The sequence below is a fragment of the Epinephelus moara genome, chromosome 1 (genome assembly GCF_006386435.1).
Source record: "Epinephelus moara isolate mb chromosome 1, YSFRI_EMoa_1.0, whole genome shotgun sequence".
In the NCBI taxonomy this organism is placed as follows: Eukaryota; Metazoa; Chordata; class Actinopteri; order Perciformes; family Serranidae; genus Epinephelus; species Epinephelus moara.
Window position 1 is genome coordinate 3,910,732 of NC_065506.1, and position 25,819 is coordinate 3,936,550.

The 25,819-nt window shown below is 39.2% G+C and overlaps 1 protein-coding gene across 1 annotated transcript in view; it reads left to right on the forward strand.

Annotated features, from left to right (window-relative positions):
• Nucleotides 1-25,819, forward strand: part of cemip (cell migration inducing hyaluronidase 1) — a 212,423-nt gene that overhangs the window by 86,238 nt on the left and 100,366 nt on the right. The window contains exons 8-9 of the mRNA XM_050049830.1: nucleotides 17,923-18,092; nucleotides 24,758-24,967. Coding sequence (XP_049905787.1) covers nucleotides 17,923-18,092; nucleotides 24,758-24,967 — 380 coding nt within the window. The remainder of the gene's footprint in view (nucleotides 1-17,922; nucleotides 18,093-24,757; nucleotides 24,968-25,819) is intronic.

Here is a 25,819-nt window from a genome sequence, read left to right on the forward strand (position 1 = left end):
TTATGTTAGTTTGTCCAAATACTTATGAGCCCTTAAAGTTGGGGGACTGTGTGAAGAAATGGTTGTAATTCCTACACGGTTCATACTACATTTTTGAAAAAAGCCTTAAATGAAAGCTGAGAGTCTGCACTTTAAGCAGGTATTCATTGTTTCATTTAAAACCCATTGTGGTGGTGTACAGAGCCAAAATGACGACAACTGTATCATTGTCCAAATAATTATGGACCTGACTGTATATGCTACAATAAAGCTTAAAGCTGACGCCACAATTAAATCATATCAACACCAAATTGACAGTCTGAATACAATCATCCTGATATTGAGCTGTGTTAGAAATTAACAGCTGCGCAAAAATATACCTAGTCTCCCTCTTTAAAAAACAAAAAGGAAAATCACTCAAAAAGGAAAATTTTTCGCTCTCCTTCCATAACATCCCTAAAAACAGAAGTGTAGACATGATAGCCTACTTTCCACATTTCCAGCAGCAAAGCTGTCAGTTAGGCCCATTATCTTTAACAGGGATCATTTCCTCCAACAAAACAAAATGTTGGCACTAATTAATGGTGCTATTAAGTGTCTGCAAATTATTAGTTTCTTTCTTATGAAGGGGTGGGATGAAATTTCGACTTCTTTCCACTCCTTTTTGAACAATCTTTTCATTGTCTGTTGTTGCTTTCTTTTTTTTTTAATGTTCAAAATAAACTTTCAAATCAAAATCAATCAAATTAATTAAACCTCCCGTCATGACTGGGCTGCGTTTCTGTCAGCGGAGTCATTTTTTTCCGAACAGCTGATTGGCCAGTGGGTGGTGCTTTTTATAGGATCAGATTCAACCCTGAACTTACCCTGCTCCGGAGCAGGATAGCCGTTCAGAGTAAGTTACCATGGTGATCTACCCCGATAAGAACTGAACCGGCTTCGTGAGACCGAAAACCCAGGGTTAACCCTGAAGTTACCTCGCTAAGACATTAATCCTGCTTCGTGATACAGGCCCCTGGTTCCAGACCATAGACCCCGCCCACTCAACTGAGTAGGCTTGCATCTCTGGTCTGGCATACTGCAATGAATTTGCGATTTATCTCGTCCAAACGATGGAAGGACCAATGAACGCCGGGGGTGGGGCCGGGTCTAGCGATTAGCCAATCAGCGCCACGCTGATGTCAAGCTGTGCACCGGTGGGTAACAGGTGAGGATAGCAACAATGGCGACCGCTACAGATCCTACAGACCATAGACATAGGCCCAATTCCAATCCGGCCCCTAAAGACTCAAGCCCTGAACCCTCACTGATTTAACTGACGTCAGCTGTAAGTGATTGAGTGTGAGAGTCTGAAAGGGCTCCGGATGCTACAAGTAGGAATGGGACAGCACTTATTCCCCTCTCTACAAAATGTTGTTGACACTGGCGGCTCTGGGCGTGATCATTTATCGGTAATTGTCAGCATATATTCCACACACAAAGAATATATAGGCCTATCTATATCTATAGATATATCTATAGATATAGATATATAGGCTTTTCTTTGTGTGTGGAATATAACCACTGGTATTCCTCTGACTTCATGTGTGTTTATGTACCATCTTAAATCCTTGTTAATGTAATGTTTCATTGTTTATCTATCTGTTTTTTCGCTCTCCTTCCATAACGTTACCGTTTCCATATCTGCCGACCGTGTTTTCGTTTTTTTTTATAACACTTCCGGTGTTCCGAGGGCAACCCCTGTATTTGACGTCACAACGCTATGAACTGTGGGTAATTTCCTTACCTACAGTAAGGGGGCATAAAGGGCTCACTCACTGACTGTCTGACTTGACGATTTGACAATGGGACAGCCCTCACACACTCACGCACTTAACATGAACGCGCCTCTAAGTCAGTCATATACGTAGACGCCGCATCGAGCGCTGAGCCATACGTCAACGTCGCCGCCATATTGGATGTGGCACTGAGCCATACGTCAACGTCGCCGCCATATTGGATGTGGCAAGGCTACACTGTAAACTAATACAAGTAAATGGACTTAATTTCATAAAGTGCCTTTCTACAAAGAAATTTACGTTAATGCCTCTCGTTTAATGTATTTGATCTTCTCAGATGGCTAAGATAAGAACTTTATTGATCCCACACAGGAGTAATTCACCTTACATCAGCTATAGAGAACAAGGTAGTGCTGAAAAACAATACACAGTATATATATATATATACACATGATATGTAAGCTTATATGTATGTATATGTATATATATAAACACGTATATATACATATATATATATATATATATGTGTGTGTGTGTGTGTGTGTGTGCGTGTGTGTGTATTGTAGCGACCCTGCAATAAATGTTCTGTTATAATGTCAGTGTTCTGTGAGTTAATGGCATGTTTGGGATTGAATGAGTATAGGTAGGGGGGCGGGGGGCGAGTGTGACCGGGATGGAGGCTGTGTGAGTGTGCGTGCTGGTGTGTGTAGGAGCGAGCTGGAGGAGAGAGCAGGAGTGCACAGTTGGAGTTACAGCTAAGTTCTTGTTTGTTGGTTGTTTTGGTGTGGGTACGGCCAACAGTAACCTGTACTGTTCAGTAATAAACGGTGGTTTTCCGAATAACTGCGTCATCCTTTCCACACGTCCTGGCGGACGCTACAGTAGGCTATATATATATATATATATATATATATATATATGTACTGTGTACTGTTTTTCAGCACTACCTTGTTCTCTATAGCTGATGTAAGGTGAATTACTCCTGTGTGGGATCAATAAAGTTCTTATCTTAGCCATCTGAGAAGATCAAATACATTGTTTTTGGTGCCTAACTGTTTCCCAAGTATATTAGTGCATGTGTGATTGAATAAACGAGAGGCATTAACGTAAATTTCTTTGTAGAAAGGCGCTTTAAGAAATTAAGTCCATTCACTTGTATTAGTTTACAGCGCAGCCTTGCCACATCCAATATGGCGGTGACGTTGACGTATCGCAGCAGCACGTAAACCCACTCGATGCAGCGTCTACATATATATGTCTATGCTACAGACCACATTAACGATGCTATCGAGGTATTTTGCCACTACTCGCGTTAATGGAGGACCAAATTAAGGAAGCTGCTAAACTGGATTTAACGGCGATGCAGCTGGGCGTGCTCGACGACAGAGACATTTTAAACGGGCAATGTTCGCTTGTTTTCGGCACCCCTGAGGCATGGATACTAATGACGTCAGATTCTGGGTGAGTCGTTGATCTCTACCAGAGATATTGGATAAAGTAAGATTTATTTTTTTTTTTCCTTTATTGAAAAACACAAATCAAACAAACATAGATGCCAGGGGGTGACATACATTCAGTGGCAAAAAGTCAGAATATCATATTACAGAAATACATTAAAAAGAGCACATAAATCCAAAGTTTTAATGGCTTTCGCATTTGTGGAGTGTCTAATGGTCCTAATATATTGCTTGACTTCATTTTCAAAAATGCAAAAGAGTGGTTTCTGATTAGTATATCGACATTTATGAATAAACCATTTAGCCAGTAGTATAACAAGGTTAATAATATATAAAAAAAAAAATTTTTCACAGATGGATAGTCAATGAAGCCAAACAATATATGTTCAAAGCAAAAGGAGAAATGTGGTTCTACACAAATACAAATCAAATTACAAATATCCTTCCATAGAGAATGGGCAATTCCAAAATAAATAAAAAACATCTTCAGGGGATCCTTCACAAAAACAACAATTAGTATCGATATCTTTTTTGAAATGTTGAAGAAAAACTTTACATGGGTAGAATCTATGAATTACTTTAAATGATACTTCTTTCATTTTATTATTAATCAAGTATTTTGCAGGTAAAGTCCAAATCTTTTTCCAGTCAGGATTATTAACAAAGTTGTTCCAATAAGAAACCACATATGGAGTTGATACAACATCTTTCTGAAACAATGTGCGTAAATGACGATTATTATTGCGTCTTGAGGAGAAACAAATCTCACCGATTTCATGTTTGGTTGGATCAATATATAATAAATTTAAATTCGGGTTCTGTCCTGCCGTACTTTTAAATAGCATAACAACTCCAGCAGGATGCCGTACTTTTAAATAGCATAACAACTCCAGCAGGAATTGCATCTATAACAATATTAAATTCCCTAACGGGAATAATAATATTGTATTTCAAAATAAATTCTTGATATGTCAAAAGTGAGCCATTTGAATTAAACAATTGACCAACCAAAAGAATGTTATTAGAAAACCAGTGAGGGTAAAATATGGATTTGTTTCTGTATATAATGTCTTTATTGTTCCATAAGTAGTATCTATGCGGGGAGAAATTGTGTTTATAAATCAATGACCATGAGAGAAGCATCTGTTTATGAAAATTGGATAGTTTTGTGGGGAGTTTTTCGATATTATAATTACAAAATAAAAGGAAATTTAGGCCTCCTAATTTAGAAAAAATAAAATTTGGTATAAAGTTCCAAATTGAAAATGGGTTCTTAATGAAATGTTTTAGCCAATTTATTTTGAATGTATTATTTAAAGTGTAAAAGTCTAAAAATTTAAGGCCACCCTTATCATATGAGTTCATTATTACTGATTTTTTGACATAGTGATTTTTGTTCCTCCAAATAAAGTTAAAAAGCATTTTGTCAATATCGTTTGAAATCTTTTTGTTTACATCAAGGGATAGAGCAGCATATGTAAGGCGGGATATTCCCTCAGCTTTAGCCAGTAGAATTCTTCCTCTTAGTGATAAATCTCGCTGCAACCATTGGTTCAATTTTTTTTGTGTTTTGTCAATAATTAAATCAAAATTCAAGTTGCACCTGGCCCCTCTATCTTTGGTGATAATGATACCGAGGTAAGTAATGGAGTCTTTTACAGGTATATTACAGACAGAAGGGATGTCACAATATTTGAGAGCAAGAAGTTTACATTTCTTTATATTTAAGCAAAGACCAGAGGCAACAGAGAAAGTATTAATCAAATCAATAGACAAAGGTATCTGAGAGAGATCTTTTAAAAATAATGTCGTATCATAACTTCATTGTCTGCAATTGAGATACCTTTTAGTGGACTAAGCTTTATATAGTCAGTGAGTAACTGAGTACAAAGCAAAAAAAGATAAGGAGATATTGGACATCCCTGCCGGACCCCACGTTTAAGGAAGAATCGAGGAGAAGTACCATTATGCAACTTGATTGAACAGTTTCTGTTAGTGTACATTGTTTTGACAGCACTGCTAAAATATGACCCAAAACCAAACTTTTCCAAGGCATGATAGATGAATTTATGTTCTATTGTGTCGAAAGCCTTGTAGAAATCTACGAAAAGAATGAAACTTTCATCAGGGCACAAATCTGAATAATCAATTAAGTCCAGTACTAATCTGATATTGTTGGAAATATGTCTGTTTCTCATGAAGCCGGATTGAGTCTCATCAATTATGAAATCTAGAGCCGTTTTTATTCTTTTAGCAAATATCAATGCGAATATTTTGTAATCATTATTTAGTAGGCATATTGGACACCAATTGTGTTGTCTTTGGTTTCGGAATTAAAGTTATGAGGCCTTGGGTTAGGGTGGGAGGAAGAGATTCATTGTTAATACATTCTAAGAAGACACCAAGGAGGAAGGGTGCAAGCTGTTTAGAGATATGCCTTATAAAATTCTGAAGTGATACCATCAGTATCTGGAGACTTATTAAGCTTAAGATGTTCTATAGCAAATGTAACTTCCTGTAGTGTTATCGGTTTGTCACGTAAGTCTCTTAGATCAAGGTCAATTGATTTAGTTTCTGTAAGGGATCTCAAAAATTGACATGCAGATTCCTCATCATACTTTGATTCATATAATTTGGTATAAAAGTCTGAACAATATTTCGCTATTTTCTGAGGGTCATCTGTAATGTCTCCATCAATATTTAATTTTTGTATTGTGTTATGTTTAGCATAAAATTTTTCAAGTCGAAAAAAATAAGCAGTGTTCTGCTCCCCCTCCTCTAACCATCTTCTCCTGCTTCTAACAAAGGCCCCATCAGCCTTTAATTTGTAAATGTCATCTAATTTATTTTGCAGATTCATTAAATGTTGTAATTCATTTTCTGATAAATTACCAGGTGTTTTTTGTGATGATGTTATTTCTGTAATTATATTTTCTTCTTCAGCTTTTTTAGCTTTGGCTATCAAACTTCCATATGTTCTCAAAAATTTAGATAATTCGAATTTAAAAAGTTCCCAATTACAACAAAATTTATTTTCTGATAAGGATTTATGCCAAAAAACGATCAAATAAAGACTGGACTGTTTTAATCACTGCATCATGTTTTAGGATAGAGCTGTTGAGTTTCCAGTATAGGATAAAGCGAGATACCCCACTCAGCTCACTTCCTGATTCAGTGACGTCAGCGGCAGCTCTGAATGTATTGTCGTCAATGAGGAAAATGAACGTGATCACAATTTATGGTCAATTCTTTTGCCCTGTAGTCACTAAAGTAAATATTGGGTTCGTTTTCCACAAGCCACACATCTTACCAACATTCTGACACTAAAGCTGCATTTTTCATCCGCACAGATCAAGAGAAAATTAACTTTGTTTGAGCCCTGTCCGTCTCAGAAAACAAGTTCTCGCGAGATCTTGATAAACAGGCGGTAGAATCACAGTTAGCTTACAAACAGTTATTTACCGCTAGTAATAAATAAAAAATGCCCAAGCTTTGTGCAGCAATAGGCTGCAATAATAGGAAGAATGTATTTTCATTCCACCTGCTCGATCCGCATACACAGACATCCACAGAGCCTCTGTTCAACCAAAGAGCATGGATACCAAGAGGCGAAGCTCCGTTGAATTTTTGCCAACAGCCACTAGGGGCGCTGCCGCCATTTTGGACTGTTGAGCTTGAACTGTTGCGCCCAGGCTGTGCTTTGGAAAGCAGAGCTAGATGATAAACAAACGTAGCAGCAAACCGGTAAGGTAAGACAACACGTTTACATGTCGTTTTCTATATGTTCTCTGACATTTATCCTAACGATATGAGGCGGTCTTTGTGGAAAAAAAGCTTGTTTAGTGGACTAACTTTGCACTTGAAGGGATGCCCGTTCACTTATGTTTTAACAGGTCTGACGCTACTATGCGCCCCGGCTGTATCTAGGCTAACGGCTAACATGCTAACTATTATTTTTCGTCACTAGTCACTTGAAACAAATTTAGGACGATAGGAGACAGGTTGAAATAAACCGAAATTTCCCTTTAATTGAGTGTACCTGAGTCCTGTGTTGTAAAAGCTGTGTTGATGACATACAGGTGAATTTATTCTATAGTGCTGTTGGCATTGAGTGTTACTGTGGTATAAATCCTGTTTAATGCAGGTGCCTGAATTGATAAAGTCAGTGTACTGGGGTGGGAAATCTGAAGTATCACACCTTGGCTTTTTAATTCTAACGGGCTTCATAACACTATCTTCACTGACAAAATGTTGACATTTTTCAGGAAGAGATGATTTTTATTCATTGAATACTGAGTTACTTTCTCCTTTTGGCATAGCCTACTTGTTATGAAATCCCTGTTTAGCTATGGCATTTATATCTGCCCAAACAGATTAAAATCACACCCTTCCATGAGAGTTCAGGCTGAGTCTGAGTGTGTGTGTGCACATAAACACTCAGTGTCATAGAGGCCAGGTTGAGACAGCCCAGAGCAGTGTGTGGGAGTCAGTGGAAGGTGTTTGGTCTGACTTGGGGCCAAGGGAAAGTCTCAGCCTGCAACCTGGAGTACTGTGTGTTCCTGACTGAGCTCATTCATGCTGACACACATTAACACACTGACATGCATGCTAGTGTGGACATACATTTACAGACACTTATTTTCTTTCTTAGCTGCTGCATCACACACACATTCATTCAGCCTTGTCAGTCCTCACTGTTCTCCTGTATGATTCAAATGGCCTTTGTCTTTAGCTCTTGGAAAAACCCTTAGTGCCCGCAGCAGCTATAAAACAGCAATAACGTGACATGACATGTCCTCTCATAGCTGTTGCTTATGCCCACAGATTCATGTACAAGTCAAGTCAAGTTTGCAATCTTCTGTGGATTTTGGAGTCCAGGATTTATTTTAAAATCTCTGCCTAAGCTGCTGGTGTTTCCCTCCTGCCCAGCTGCATCAGAGGATCAGTCCATTATAGCTCCCCACCTTCTTATCTGTTTTCCCCCAGTTCTCTGACATCAGAACAGTGTTTGGCCATCCAGAGTGGAAATTCTTTTTTGTGAGCCTGAGGCTCCTGTCAGTCTAATCCTGACTGTAATCCATTTCATTAATCCCTGCCTGCATGCCACTTTGCAGCCCCGTTTCTGAACAAGCAGTGCTAATCGAGTCTTTTCCCCAGCCCCTAAGGTTATGCACAAATAGGGAGGCTGTGTTGTATTTGTTGTTGGCAGCTGAGAGCTGGGAGATGGCTCTGAGAGACACAGAGACAGACAGCCTAGGGCTATTTATCAGTTCCAAAGTCCAATAACTTGGACCTGAGTTTTTACATGTTTAACTTTTGAAAGTTTTAAATGGCACTAATGATGCTGAGTGTAGAAAATAAATGGTGCGGAGTGCATAAATGGCCTGGAGCAGTGGAGACAAATGTAAAATTATTCTGTTTCTATCCTGACATTTACCAAACATCGCAAAGCCAGACTGCTTTTCTCCAGAGGCCTGTACTACAAAGCCAGTTAAACTTACCGAGGATATATTTTATCTTGCTTGACTAACCCCAACATTGGCTGTCTGGATAACGGGTACTACAGAGCTGGTTATCAACTAGTATAGTCAACTCTGGGTTTTCCAGCTATGAGTGCATTCATGTGAAGGAGGCAGGGGTGTTAATTAGTATTGCCAGACTGTTTCTGCAGAAAAGGGTGGAAAAAGTAGTTTAGTTAATGATGGATGAGGTCTATCTTTTTACCTGAGACTCTGGACTTTATTCTTCAGTGATCTGATTAGCCAGAGGTCAGGATGTTGACAGGTTTTGATCTGATACTCTTAACATAACCAGAGGCCTGAGGCCTGTACTACGAAGCAGGATTTGGAGTTTGCGAGGTAACTTCAGGGTTAACTGTGGGTTTTCAGTTCTACGAGGCTGATTCTCTTTTTGCCAGGATAAATCACCGTGGTAACTGATGTTGAACAACTAACCTAAAGCCTATACTACAAAGTCCAGTTTAACTTACCCAGGTTATCTTTTTATTATCTGGTCTGACTAACCCTTACATTGGCCGTCTGGATAACCGGTACTGCAAAGCTGGTTATCAACTAGCTCAGTCAACTCTGGGTTTTCCTATTTAGCCACAAGTACGTTCATGCCAAAGAGGCGGGGGTGTTAATTTCCAGAGACATCATCAGAACCATGAATGAAGTAGGCTGCTTCATATGACATAAGATGAAAGGGTACCAAATGTGTCTCCGATTGCGAAACAGTAAAATGTCAGTGGCATGGGATGTAAACGACAAGCTGTTGTCTTATAACAGAAAATATAGAAAGGTTGAAAATACTATCCAAAAATTCACCGTCATCCGAGACTTAAATTATGAGCTATGAGCATATGTGACATTAGTATGGAGATTTTTTTGCTGTTTAGTTGGATGATGATAATACTTCTGTGAACATGTCACATAAAACACTTTAAAGTAGCACCAGACTGTTTCTACTACTGAAGTAAAGGGTGGAAAAGTAAATGACTAATGAGGTCTATCTGACCCAAATGTTGCATTTATAATAATGGGAGCCAATTATATCGGATCACAGGTTGTCAACATCCCAACCTCTGACCAACCTAATCACTGAAGAAAAAAGTATCCATTAGCGGAAGTCCAGAGTCTCAGGTAAAAAAATAGGAGTCTATATGCTGTTATAGGTCAGTAGAATCATTTCATTGCTCCAGGGCTCTATTTCCACTGGTTTTAAAACAGAGCTTCTAACAAATGGAGAGATCGTTTACAACACTAAACACACGATTTTAGCACTATTTAAAATTATGCAAAGTTTATCTTAGTCCGCAGTGACAGTGCTGCTACTTTTACAATATGATTCCATCACTGCAGCTCAAAATAACATGAGACATGACAAGAACTGGGGTGAAGCAGATAATATCTTATTTGTAAAATAATCCACACACTGTTAATTGGCTGCCGTTATTATAAATGCCACATTTCTGTCAGAGAGACGTCATTAGTCATTAACTACTTTTCCACCCTTTACTTCAACAGCAGAAACAGTCTGACATCATTTGAATGTATTTTATGTTAGGGTTATTCAAGCCAGATAACCAGAACATATCTGGGTTTTCCTATCCAGCCACGAGTGCATTCATGTGAAAGAAGCGGGGATGTTAATCATAAGCAACATCATCAGAACCATGAATAAAGGAGGCTGCTTCATATGATATGAGATGAAACATCACTAAAAGTGTCTGGGACTGCATGACAGTGAAACATCAGTGCAAGGGATGTAAACAGTACTCTGTAATCTTATGGAAATATTATCCAACAATACACCACCATTGGCCAAGATTGAAATTAGGCTATATGTGACATGTGCATGGATAATATTTTGTTAGTTAGTTGGAAGATAACAAAACTACTCTGAATATGTAACATGTAACACTTAGTAATGCCAGACTTTTTGTGCTACTGAGGTAAAGTGTGGAAAAGTAGCCCACTCAATGACTGATGAGGTCTGTCTGACCGAAATGTTGCATTTATAATAATGGGAGCAAATTAACAGTGTGTGGATTATTTTTCTCGTAAAATATTACCTTTTTTCCCCTGGTTCTCGTCCCACAAGTGTCTTATGTTATTTTGAGTTGCAGTGATGGAATTAGAGAGTAAAATAGCACCATTTACAGCAGTTACTGCTGGCTAAAATAAACTTTGCATAAGTTAAAATCCTGCTAAAATAATGTGTATGTGTAAACGATCTCTGTTTGTTAGAAGCTCTGTTTTAAAACCAGTGGAAATATACCCCTGGAATATTGAAATGATTCTACTGACCTTAAGCTACTCTTTTCTACCTGAGACTCCGGCCTTTTGTCCATGGATACTTTTTTCCTCAGTGATCTGATTTGTCAGAGATTGGGTGTTGACCAGCTGTGATCTGACATTCTGAAGTAAACCTGCTCTAGAGGGGTCCATGTCATTGGTCCGACAGCCCATTGGTTCGACATCCCATTAGTCCGACTGTCCGCGGTGCTGAACGGCGGGCGTATGGTGCGCCGCGACCGGCTCTAGGTCAGCTGGGAAAGGCTTGAGGCAAAGCAGGCTGACCGCTTATGTGTTTGTCACTTTCTTTTTCATTTTAACCCACACCATGATCTTTTCCTAACACTAACCAAGTGGTTTTTGTGCCTAAACCTAACCAGACTTTAACCACAGGGCATCATGATGATTTCGGAACGGACTTCGGAACAATGGGTTTAATATGGTCGAACCAATGGGCTGTCGGACCAATGGGCAGTTACCTTACTTACTCCAAATCCTGCTTTGTAGTACAGGCCTTAGGTAAGCTACTGGGCGCCCCTAATGTTTTCTTTCGATACTAGGCTATATATGTTGACAATTCAAAATAAAGATTTAAAAACAGGAGCTAGCTAGTTATTCTCAGTACGGGTATCATGGCAAAGACAGAGACCAGAGAAGACGTACATGGAGGGATAAAAGAAGAGAAAACAAAAAAGCAACCAAGCAGGGGATGGATAAGATTCATCTTATCCCGAGCCCCCTGTGATACCTTGTGTGAATTAGGCTATAGGCGCAACTTCCAGCACTGAACCTGGTGTTTTCCTATGGTAATGGTATTGAATGGTGCGCTAACAATATGCTAATTCTCTTTTCTAGAGCGATTTGGGAATAAAACACGAGAAATACGCCACCTGTTAGTCGTCAGACAGTATAATGTGAGCATACCTCTGCCATCTTTGACAGCCATCTCAAAGCATTTGTTGTTCTCCTTTTTAACCAAGCATGTTAACGATTAGCTTGCCGTACACGGTTAGCATATTGTTAACAGTTAACAGAGCCTGAGCTAGCTTACGGTAAACATCCAGCAGGCATTAAGGCAAACATTTTACATATCTCTGTATTAATTTTAGCTCCATGTAAAGTGAATACCAGCTAATGCTCGGCTCATCTGCCTTAATAACACAATTTATACAGTTTTATCACTGCTGACTTATTAAATCAGACTATTAGCAAGTGAAACATGATGCTGAATTCTGCAGCAGACCTCAGTCATATAAGTAATATAAAGTTGTAGTAAAACCAATAACTTTAGGCATTCATTTCATATGATATGAAAGAATGACGGCAAATCAGTAACACACTCAGAGTAGCTGACTAAACACTATGCCTATAACTAGTGAAATGGTTGCACCGAAATATTGAACGTTTTGAGATGTCAGAAATGTAGGCTACTTGTTAACAGGGCATTACATGGTCATCTTAATGCCCATTTGACGTGTTAACACAGACCTAATGCTGTGGCATTTTGACAGTCAGAGACTATCCTTTCTATAAACAAGTTTTTACAAATGTTTAACAGTTTACCTCAAATTACTGCTCTCGCGATATAAACATGATATTCTTCCAAATCAGTTTTTTTATTTTATAGCATTTATTTATTCAGTTTTTTTGTTTTTGGGGGGGGGGTTCAGTGTCAAACAGAGGTGGTAATACTACATATTAGAGACATTAAGCTGAACTTTTGGCATTATCCACTTACATGATCCCTAAACTGCCCCCTTTGGGTGTAGAGCCACAGCAGCTTATATGATATGTGACAGCACCTGCTCATTCCCCATATGAAAAATTATTCATCTATTTATGAGCAATAGAAAACTCTCAAAATAAATTTGTGCATGAGAGTTTAAAAAAATGATCAAAACTGGTTGTTCTTTCCCACAAAAGCACAAATCAGTTTTGGGAAAAACAGATGGAATTAGGCACTAGTAGTAAACTCCAGGAAATTTAGATCTTCAAATGTCTTTTAAGCCTCTGCTGTTGATGTTTTAAATCCAAGCTGGAATGATAGTGTTCATTTGTACTTATGAAATCCTGGCTGTGCTGGTAGAGGGAGTAGGAGGAGAAAAAGATGAAGCATGTGGGAGTGTGATCTTCTGTCTCTCAGATTTTGTTTTTTTTTTGTATTTCTTTCCCTTTTTTTCCCAGGCAACACTGTTTTTTTTCCTAGCAAATTTGCCTTGTGCACAGTGGGAATGTGTAGGAGTGGAGGACACGTGGAACAGAGCTCATTTCTGCACCATTCTTCATCTTACTGTTTTCTTTGTTTTTTGCCCTTGTTGTTCTCATCCCTGCTTTTCTTGAGCTAAGGCTACACTATGCTAAATGTAGAATACTGTAGCTTTCAAACTTGCTGATGCCCAGTGGGAATGTAATGGTAGTGGAAGTTGAGAACTGGAGTTTTTTTTAAATGTCCCAGTCCTATGCTCTAAACAAATGTAGTCACACAACCTGTCGTCCTATTAAGCGCGTGAGTGAAACACTTCACATGCAGGTATCCCGCTAACTGGATGGCAACACCCATTTTAAAAGCGTTTTCTGTTACAATGACAATCCGCCATTCTTGTGCTGCATTTTGCAGGAGGTCTGCAGTGTGTGCTCCAGTGTGACTTTTGTGTAGGCCTACTGCTCTAGTTTGGAGACAGTTTAGAGAACGTGAGACAGCAGTCAGTTCTCTGTTAGATAATGTACCCTTATAGTCACATATTAATCCACTGACATTGAAGTCCAGGCGTCCTGAGTTAATGCCACCCTTCCTGCTGTACTCAAAGATTTCTCAGCTTTATACTTATCTTCTCTTTAGAGCTTGGGTACAGACTAATACCTGGGTTCCAGTGTTTTAGCATGTAACAAAAGCCTTTTCAGCAGAACTGTATGGACGCAGATCTTGGCACATGAAGGAGGTGATGGACTGTGTTATTTTCTTAGCTCTTTCAGAGGTGGATGGTAGTTTTGTGAAGCTAAGCGTGTCCAGTGTTGGTTGATTTTTTTTCGGCGGAGCGGGTTTAATTCTAGCTTGGCCATCAGTGGCTAACGCTATGTCCCTCATGTTCGTGGTATTCCCAGAGTATTTTATTCTCATATCACACTGCGTGCAAATCATGTGTTATAACCAAGTCCTCCTTTCCTTCTGTTTTAAAACATCCAAAATAAGTCCAGATGTTTGATTTAAACGCCAACGGCACATTTCTGATTCCTTTCTCCAGTGCCTCCATGTTTGTTTTGATGAACTTCCTGCCAAATGCTGCTGACTGAGACTTCTGCTGACCTCATCAGTTAAAAAACATCAGCACCATCTGGTGGACCAAAAAGCAATTGATTTTATTATTCTAAAGTTGTATTAAAATGTGTATTTGCAAAAATTAATAATGTAATAAAAGAAAGATACTTTGTGTCTTTGTATTAATACAATATCACCACACAAAATATTGCGATACCATGCTGTATCAGTTTTTTTCCCTGAAATGAAGCTGAAGTGACTTTGCTCAGCTTTGCGAAAGCTTGAAACCCAGTCACTGTTGCTGCTTCCTGCTATTTGCCAAGAAAAGGCTTGAACCCACAATTGCCGCTTGTAATTGTTATGTAAATATTTTTTCTTGTTCTGTACCAAATGAACTATGGGTGTGAAAAGCATCCTTAAGCAAGTGCAAATTCACAATAGCTGCAACCATGTAGATAGATAGATGCTTTATTTTCATTGCATTTTAAAACATAATGAAACTTGGTTGTCAGCAATCCGCTGCATTTAGAAGCATAAATATATCTATTATAAAAGGAAATATTTTAAAAAATATTAATAGTCATATATACATCATAAAATTACAAACAACAGTTAGAGGAGGGTGGAAAACAGGAGGAGTCTGGGAAGTGAGGGGTCTCTCCTGATGTGTGATGTGTTATTTTGATTTAGTTCAGTCAGGACCACTTTAGTCAAAGAAAACTTTATTTCCATTTTTCCTTTTGCAGTATTATATTTGGCGGTATGGCTCTGTTCTGGGACCTCTTATGTGGTCCATTATTATTGTCTGGGGGGTTCTGCATGGGCTCTTTGGACAGCTACACATGTAGACCCATTACTTTCCACAGACAGTAGATGGACCATATCTATTGGTCACACACTGGTCACTATTGGTGACTGCAATAGTATTTACCTAGATAGGTTTTATTGTTGTTGTTTTTCTTATGTTGGACATTTTTGACACTTTCGGTCATGACAAAAAGTTATTGACGATTTTTACAAAGTTTCTTATACATTCTAGTCTATTCTTTAATATTGTATTTTGTGCCTTAAGATTTTCTATCATATTTATACTACTCGATGCATTACTGAGGTTTGAATTTATGAATGGTCTATATTTGTATCTTTTTTTATGTTAATCTGAGCTGGCAGGTTTCTGTTAAAAGGGAGACACACCCACAAACTGCTGCTGTGCAATCCACTATATTAAAAGTATTATACTTATTAGTGAGTGCTGTCGGGTTTTTCTACTTTTCTGTTCTGGGGCCTCTCTGCCTTTCCTTGAGCCTACGCAGAAAGCCTAAGTTAGAGAGAGCACACATCTCTACCACTCCATGCGTTTATGAAGAAAGCCTGAGGCAGAGAGAGCATACCTCTCAGCCCTTCCATGCGCCTACATGGAAAGCCTCAGGCAGGGAAAGCAGCAGCAAAGACCTAGCCTAAGTGTCAGACTGAAGGTCCCAGAACCTTCAGTCTGACATGGCTTCCATTGAAGGCGATTTACAAGGGGGAGGGAATTTGATTTTTCCCTAACCAATCAGTAGAGATCAACGACTCACCCAGAATCTGACGTCATTAGTATCCATGCCTCGGGGGTGCCGAAAACAAGCGAGCATTGCCCGTTTAAAATGTCTCCGTCGTCGTGCACGCCCAGCTGCATCGCTGTTAAATCCAGTTTAGCAGCTTCCTTAATTTGGTCCTCCATTAACGCGAGTAGTGGCAAAATACCTCGATAGCATCGTTAATGTGGTCTGTAGGATCTGTAGCGGTCGCCATTGTTGCTATCCTCACCAGTTACCCACCGGCGGACAGCTTGACATCAGTGTGGTGCTGATTGGCTAATCGCTAGACCCGCTCCCACCCCAGGCGTTCATTGGTCCTTCCATCTTTTGGACGAGATAAATCGCAAATTCATTGCAGTATGCCAGACCAGAGATGCAAGCCTACTCAGTTGAGTGGGCGGGGTCTATGGTCTGGAACCAGGCTAGCAAAGACCCCCCGGAACAGAACAGAGCAAGCATCAGTGATAAACAGAAATGTCATTGATAAGTCAGACAAAACATGTAAGGAGGCGCTGGGGAGGAGACACCCTGAATGAGATTTACCAATTGGTTGTATAGAAAGGAATCATGTGATCTATCAGCTGACTTCCTTCCCTCAATCAGCTGCTCCATCAGTTGATTGGGCTGCTTGAGTTCAGCTGATGTAGCTGTGAGCTGAGCTTGATATCCTGTCCTGTCATAACTATCACTATGCCCAGTTTGTAGAGCAATGGGCCCCTGTGTCTGTGCACATGCATGTAGGCGTTCATGCATTCACACACAACCTCACAAACACTTGTCACAAGTACAGTGATGCCTCCCTAAGGCAGCCAGTTCATGAGATATGATAGGGGACATGGCAAAATGTGTAAATAAAAATAAAATGTATTACTAAAATGTTGAATGAATGATCTTTATTGTCATTATACTCAGATACATTGAAATTGAGCAAGGTTTCTCTTAGTATGTGTATATGTTTGGGACGTTCCTGGGCACAATGCACAGATGAGGTTGGGATTTTATAAAGAGGTGGTGACCATGTGCCAAACTGTAGGCAGCACTCATCCAAGAGGAAGCTACAAAAATTGCGGATACTAAAAAAAAAACGAGTGCGAGTAAATTTAGGGCTGGGTTTTACTTTCCCTGGAGATACTGTTTACAAACAGGAACCAACAATTGCTGCACAGTATACCTTTAAGGTTCAAGCTTTTAAAATTTTATGGAAAAGGTTAGCCTACCAAACTTTAAAAATGAATGCAGTGTTTGACTTTACCTGTATAGTGTATACAGAATTGCAAAATAAATGTCTGAAATAGATTTTTGTAGAAATTTAACCTTTATATATTATATAGGTTTGTTACTGTTTTGAAGATAATAAGGCGACATGGCCAATTTGCAGTGGTTGACGATGCTATTTTAAATTTCACTTTACAGTAAATTACAGGCTATTGAGTTGCATTGCTTTTACAGTGACACTGCATTTCTACAACAGCCATCACAGTAACTTGTTGGCATATGTGAGGTCTTATTATTCAGCTGTAATGTTACTGTAATGTACTGTGAAAATAAAACAGTAAATTGTAGTAAAAGTAATGCAACTAGGTTCCAGGAATTTACTGGAAAAAGTTAAAAGCGTCACAGTCAAATATTTTGCAGTGCAGGTTAGTGTAATCATACTGCAAGTTTAACTGTGGGTTGGCTGGGTCAAAGGGGAGGTGAAAAAGAGATTGGCTTTCTTACTTTGGTCAACTCAAGGGTATTCCTCTCTATCATTCTTTCTTAAAGTAGATGAGTTACAACATGTGTGTTATGCATCAATGTGTTTACGAGTGCCTCTGTCTGTTCACCATAATTATAAATGTTGCCTGCCCATTCTCCTTTAAAAAGAGAAAAAATAGTGCAACAAACTCTGACTCAGTTTCCCCATTCTGTCCATCGCAATTATCTGAAACAACTGTTCAGCCATATACCTACACATGCACACATACACATGGCAAATACACAACAAACTGTACTTTTCTCAGTCTCTGGTGACAATGGACATCTGTTCACACTGCTCAGCTCTGGTAAATGGAATGTTTGTTTGTACTTGTGCAGGTAAGGCCCAGTTCATCCATATGGGTGAGGAAGTGGATGGGGTGGATATGAGAGCAGAGGTGGGCCTCCTAAAGCGTAACATCCTGATCCGTGGTGAGATAGAGCCTGGCTGCTATGGCAACGAGGCCTGCACATTCTTCGACTTCGACACTTTTGGCGGACATTTAAAGGTACACTGTTGTTCTAACCTTGTCATTTCCAGAGCAGACACCTAGGTGAGCCCTAGTTTCCACTAGGGCTCATCATATGCTATCCACTAAAGTGGAAGCTATTGAAGAAGCAGGTCATGTCATCCCCTGCCTCACAGTGTGAAATTTTGTCAGGGCCTCCAGCAGCAGCATTCCACTAATATTGTTGTAAGACAGAAGACTGATACAGATTCTTTTATACTGAAGCTGCAGATTGTCAATAGTTTGCACAATGTTCCAAATCTTTAAAAATGACCATAGAAAGTACTTATTGTTATTTCAGAGAGCTGTATTCTGGTCAAAGTGGAAAAGCCTATAAGGTAGTATTTTACATTAAGTATCTGCTCACTGTTTAAATTGCTCCTGGAAACCTCTCAGCCTTCACATGTGAATCAACATTAGGTGTGCAAAGTCATCGAGAGGGCCGGATTGGACCCTTTGGCGGGCTGGTTCTGGCCCTGGGCTGTATGTTTGACACCCCCGATATATCTACTTTTGCCCTACCTAATTTTAGTGATCATCAAGTCTCTAGTGGGATCAACTTAGCGTGATGGCCAGCCAGCAGATGGAGACCAATGACATGCAGATATTATCATGCATCCCTAGTATGATGCCAGAGAACAAGCACTTAGATTTTTATGTTAGAACATCAACAAACACCACTGGCCACTCCGTGAGTTTCATGGCTTTGAAAACGAACGTTTAGGGTGGTTTTAGGATAGGTTCACACATGGTCATAGGCAGCAGTGTTAAGCCAGGCAGGGGAAAGCCAAATTCTCTGAAAATGAGCAGTTGTCACTATTTTGGTCTTAACCACTCCATTTTATCATAAACAACCCAGAAATGGGGCTCAAAGTGCAAAATACTGGACTTCTCCTTTAAGTCAGAGATCAGTGATCAACTTTATGGTTGTATTATCTAGCATTTCTAAGTCATTAATTTAAATTAGACCTACTTTACCTTCACTGAAATATAAAGGTAAAAAAGGCCAGGTAAAATCTAGAAATACATTAATAAGGGCTCATTAAGGTACTCAGACCTTGTCCCTGCACCTGTTGACAAATGTAGACAGGTATAAAAAATCATAGGTCAAGGTCTTCTCTCTCAACTTAATGTTAATCTTCAAAAAGAGGGACTTTATCTATTTTTATTTCAGCTGGTGATTTCATTATTTCATAGCAAAAAGGAATTGTGCTGTACAATTTTAAGACTTACTATTATGATCAGTGAATACATTTGCCAACTGTTGAAGTGCATGCTGGGAAAAATGGTAGAAACCTCAGAAAGAGCAGCTGAGGAGGGATCCTCTTCCAGGACAAACAGATGTGCAATAGATGTCGTCCAAGGAGTCTCTAATGCAGTGGTCAGTCATGTCAATCACTCCGTGAACTTCAGTTAGTCCGTCAAACTACACAACTCTGATCAAATATGAATCAAGATATTCTTTTACTGCATTACCTATTACTCACCTCAGATGTTTTCAGAAATGTATGTTAGTGCATTGTTTAGTGCACTTAACAGTTGGTTTGGCTGGTGGGCGGTGCTTTATACTAGTGGTGTCCAAAATGGCAGCTAGGTCGGAAACATTCTCATTGTACAGCTAAACAGGACACTCATATATTTCTGAAAACATTTAAAGTGAGAAACAGGCATATTGATAAGTGTTGCCTAGTTTGATAGTTTGACTGCAGTTCACAAGCAGTGACTATCATGATTGACAGCTGCGTTAGAGACTCTTCAGCCCTGACTGGTCATTTTCCTTCACATGTAGCAGACCATTAGAGATGCTACAAGGCAATAGAGTAGCTGCAGTATAATTTTTTTTTCACAGGTTATCTGTCTCATTTTATGCTGTGTGAATATGGTGACATTAAAATCCTAAAAAAAGTTATCTTTTATAAAAGTTACCAACTGTAGGCGTAAGCACAGTTGATTTAGGTTCAACAATGACCCTGACCAGAGGATCTGGATCAGTGGTAAAGATAAATGGTCATACCTGATTCAGTGAGAAAAAACTTCACTTGAAAAAAAAGAAACATAATAACAGATAAAGGAACAGCCCAACATTTCCCCCTGTATATATGATGATAATAATAATAATGTTAATAATAATGGTAATAATAATAATAATAATAATAATAATAATAGTAATAATAAATAATAATAATAATAATAATCTCTATTTGTATAGCACGTTTTAAAACACAGTTAAAAGTGCTTTACCGAACAAGATAAATGAGACAGTGTGTTATAAAAATTGTGAGTGATTTAAAAGAAGATACTGACTTTGCTAACCTGAGTTCCTCAGGTAGGGAGCTCCACAGCTGCGGAGCTCTAACGTGAAATTCCCAGTTTTGCCTTTGTGACAAGGAGGCTGTGGGATCACTTAAAAGGGTCCTACTTGAGGAGCGCAGGCAGCGGCCAGGCTCATAGGACATGAGTAAATCTACGTGTGTGTATATATATATGTATATATATGTATATGTATACATATATATATGTGTATATATATGTATGGATTTTGTATTTAATGTATATTAACCATATTTATTTAAAGAACTATCAAATTAAGCAATTATTTTTAATTAACCCTCGTCATGAATGTATTACAGCTGTTACAATATGTAACTGTAATATTTCACCATAAATTACAATATTATCACCTTAAAGACTACAGCTGTGATAGATAACCATATTCAGAAGTTTGTTGTAAAATTCATGTTGGCAAATATAGTAATTTTACAGAAGTACTCTGCTAAATCACAGTAATATGTGGAATTTAACTGTGAAATACAGTAATTCTACGGGAGCATACTGCTAAATCCAATGTACATAAACTGTTAAGTTATAGTTAAATACAGGATTGTACTGTTATATCACAGCAATGCAATGGGCAGAGTTTACTGCTAAATCACAGTAATGTGAAATCACAGTATACAGCTGTCATTTCACAATGATTTACTGTAAAAATGATACTGTAACTTACTGTGAAAGTAAGGCAACTAGTAGCCAGTAATTTACTGTAAATGTACAGGCAAATATTTTACAGTGTAGCGCTGACTCAAACATTTGGCAGCAGCAGTCTTTGCCAGTTAAACAGTCTTTCCCTTTTAAAGTTCAGCATCTTACCAGTTGTCTCTCTGGTCTTTGTCGATACATCAGCTCTGCACAGCTTTACCGTAGATCACACCCACTTAGAAACAGCATCCTTTCCAGGCATGCTGTTCTGTTCTGCACACCGCTTGTTAGCTTCAAAGCTGTTTTTCCTGTGACATTGTATGTGTTGCTTTTGAATGCCCTGCCTCAGTGCAGGTACCTTACAGTCTGATCACTGAATATTCTCTCTCAAGCTTGTGTTAACCACAGACCTTATTTCAGATGTCCAATCAGAAACCCATTCAAAAACCCACTGACAAGGAAACCGAAAGTGCAAAAATGCTAACTCGTTTGGGTTTTAGGACTTATTCCTGGGGCACTCTGTGAGCAGTTGATAATAGGGAGAATTTGTGGGCCAACAGTCTGAAATACCTTGTTAAGAAATCTAATGGGGATAATGTCTAATTTGCAGGTGGAACACTTGAAGTGGGAGATTAACTCCTCTCATTCAAGCAATGAAATTTGCTTAAAAAAGATATAGTGGCAGAGGGTTTAGTGTACATGAGGAGATTTCTGGTCACAGGTGCGATGTGGAGCCCAATATCATCTGTTTTATTCAAAAAATGGTGGAGAAACTGCTGACATAACTCAGTGGATACTAAATCTATCCATAGCCTTATGGTAGCCAAGAAAACACATATCCTCCTATCATAGCAAGAACTGTTTTCTCTTACACATGGAGACCAGGGTTAATGATGAAAATTCTTTGTTTTTCTTCGTTTTTCCACGACAAAAACAAGACAATGATGAGCTAAAATAGATCCTGACAATAATTTTCACTGACGAGACAAGACGAGATGAGACAAAGCATGACGAAAATGTTAGTGGTGGACTGTCGGACACTGAAAGGCCAGAACAGCTGTGCTTGTAATTATCTTCAAATGCCACGAGTGACAGGCTGGTAAACCCCATTTAATAGTCTGCGCCAGGATATTTTGCTAGCTGCTGAACAGCAGCAAAGCGAGCAGCCACTGGCCGATTGACTTTACAGCCGATCTCTGGAGGACTTCTCTCAGGCTGGACTGACAGGCAGGTAGGAGGTTCGTTTATCTGTGACTGTAGTTGTGACGCAAGTTAACAGTCTGAAGTCAGCAGAGTTTTCTCTGACAGAGCTGAAAGTTTAGTTTTAATCACCAGCTCTGTGAGAGGACACAAGTTTAACCCTCCAGACTAACATGCTGCAGATTAAAAAAAGAATTCAGACTTTAATGAAGTTATTTTTCTGCTTCTTAACAGTGAGATCGATAAGTCAGAGTTTACATTGAACCTGGGTACAAATCCTAGTTATCTCAGAATAGTTTTTTGTGTTGTTCAAGGTTGTTAAGATCATACATAGAGAGTTATTTGAGCTTTTCAAATGATGATCAGTAAGTGTGTGCTGGTAAATCACCCCTTAAACCTGCCAAAAACTGCTGGAGAAACGATAGTTTTTAAGTGTATAGAAATAATTTGTAGTTGTAGAAAAAACTGTCTAAATGAAATTTTTATACAACCTGTCACCTTGATTCTAATTTCTGATACATGAATTAGCCTCACTGGATTAGTTTTAAGTTTTAAAATGTATATATAGAAAACATAATGACTAAAAGTTGACTAAAATGTCGTGAATTTCTGTGGACTAAAAGTATGAACAATAAAAATGACTAAAATGTGACAAAAGCTAATAAGCATTTTTGTCTTAAAACTAAGACTAAATCTAAAATATCTGTCAAAATTAACACAGATGGAGACGCTCATGTTTATAAACGGGTCCACAAACCCTATAGAAACAGAGGAGGGTGGAAAGCAACTTTATTTAGTGTTTAGGCTTTGTCTTGATCACAATTATGTCCCAAGCTCAAATTGGTCTTAATTGTTTATGAAAATTGTGGATGGTACCAATGGAACTGTTCCTTACCATCCCCATTTTTGATCACCCCTCTGTTGGGGTACCTAGCACACAGATCTGGTACTAAAAGGTGGAGCTAGAAACACTGCAGTATGCTGTTTGGTTGACAGAGGACTGTTACTCTTGCTCAGGGCTGAGTTGTGGCTGCTTTTAAAGCTTATGTAACCAGTTTTCATACCGAGGCAAGTTTTACATACATTAGTAAACTATGACTATTAAATAAAAGGACATGTTGCTTCCTCTCGCAGCAGCTGTAGACTAGCATGAGTTGATGACGTGAATCTATTAATACACCTTAAATTTCAACAATAATAATAATAATAATACATTTTATTTAAAGGCGCCTTTGAGGACACTCAAGGTCACCGTACAAAAGACAATAATAAAACAATCAATAAAACATGACAGTCAAAAGACGAAATTCATAACGCAATACATAAAACAGCAGTAAAGTGCAACACTGAGGTCATTCCAGTCCAGATTAAAGGGAGTATACCTGTCTGAAAAGGTGAATTTTGAGGCGAGATTTGAAAGAGGTAGCAGAGTCCGAGTGTTTTATGTCCTGCGGTAGAGAGTTCCAGAGGCGGGGGGCCGAGCGGCTGAAGGCTCTCGACCCCATGGTGGATAAGCGAGCAGATGGGAGGGTGAGTTGAATGAAGGAGGACCTGAGAGTACAGCTGGGTATGTTAATGTGAAGGAGCTCAGCAAGATACTGAGGGGCAAGGTTGTTGATGGCCTTGAAGGTGAGAAGTAGTAAGTAGTATTTCAGTGTGACAACTCTGACTGTTCCATTAGTTTTTATTGTTTCCCTTTAATGACATACACTTTTAGTATGTTTAGCAGAATCTTCAAGCATTTAATAATATAATATTTTTGACCAGATTATGTGAATTGCACATATTCTAATCCTCAATTGCAGAAAAAAAAGTGGAGTGGAGGGTCGTTCCTGTGGGCTATGGCAACGCTAAACCCCTGCTCTTTCCTGAGGACTAAATGCACAAACCCTCTATTTTTAAATATACCATAGAGAGAGACTCTCACTCTTACGTGTTCTGTTTTGTTCTGAAAATGTTGGAATGAGACTTCATTCTGTGGACGATAAACGAGGTGCAGACTTCCGTCTGTCACCAGTGATGAGGAAATATAGCGAGTGCTGGACGGAGCAGTAAGTGACAACAACCCTGCCCACATTTAAGAGTACTGTCTGTGGTGGAAACAGACCTAGGGTCTGGGTACCTTGTCTGAAAGGTTACTTTTGGCTCCAAAGGTACTAAATTGAAAGTGTTAAGTGTTCCCACCTTCCTTTCTTTCACTCCTCTCACCTTTCCTCTTTTCACTTCTGCTTTGTGCAGCTCCTTTCTTCAGTAACCCTTCTTTTGCCTCCATCCCCCTTTCTTTCTTTTAATTTGATAGTTTTCATTCACCAACAGCTGCTATTGAAATAGCCTTTATAACATTCAATCCAACACATTCAATATCCATTCTTGCTTTTTTTGCTGTGCCCAATGATTACAGTTATAACTGTTAAGTTATCTTATGTGGGGCAAATAATAACCTGATCACCCTGCAGGCGTGACTGACATCTATCTGCTGTCATTATCAGGTGGAGCGGGGATTCAGGGCAGTTCATATATCTGGGGTGGAGCTGCAGCACATGGGCCAGCAGACAATGGGACATTATCCTATCCATTTCCATATGAATGGAGATGTGGACGAGAGGGGAGGCTACAACCCCCCAACTACTGTCAGCGATCTATCCATCCACCACTCCTTCTCCCGCTGCGTAACTATCCACAGCTCCAATGGACTGCTGGTCAGTTGAGAATTTTTATTTAAGTTTAGTTTTTTCCTGTTTTGACGTGATGTATTTGCAATGAACGTACTTACAAAAAAAAAGTTTGACATTTTGGGAAATACACTTATTTGCTTTCTTGCTGAGAGTTTGAGGAGATGATACTGTCATGCCTACACAGTAAATACAGTATGAAGCCACAGCCTACAGCCAGTTAGCTTAGCACAACAATTGGAAGCAGGACAAAAAAGCTGACCTGGCTCTGTCTAAAGGTAGGAAAATCCACCTACCAGCACATGTAAAAGCTCTTGGTCTTGGCCAGGTTCAGTGACTTCACGAAGTCATACTCAACCATTAATAATAATAATAATAATAATAACTTAAAAAAAACAGACCTACATAAAAAAAGTCAGAAATATATATTATCACCATAAGATCCAATGGTTCATGCTGTGTCAGCTGAAAGAGTTGAATATGTTGAAATACATGGATGGGAGGAAGACACAGAATGGCGACCTGTTCAGAAAAATGGCAGAACAGCTGAACGATGCTCGACTGTTTGGTCTTGTATACTGTGACAAGGACAGTAGTCCAATTAAACGGCCTAGTCAAGCTATAACCGTAGCTCCACTTAACTGTGCATGTAAATGTACTGACTTAGGCCTCTAGTTTCCCGGCACGGTGCAGGGTGGCGCAGGGTGGTGAACCCCGCGCAGAGCTAGTTTCAAGCAGCGCAACCCGAGGCGCACTCAGTTTGGTAGTTTGGCAGACCGAGGTGTGCTGAGATGGGTGTGGCGGCGCAGCAGGGGGAGGTGTCGACAGATCCAGCTTGGCGCAGTGACAGTTTCGTGCCAAAAGGCTTCGCCGAAGGTG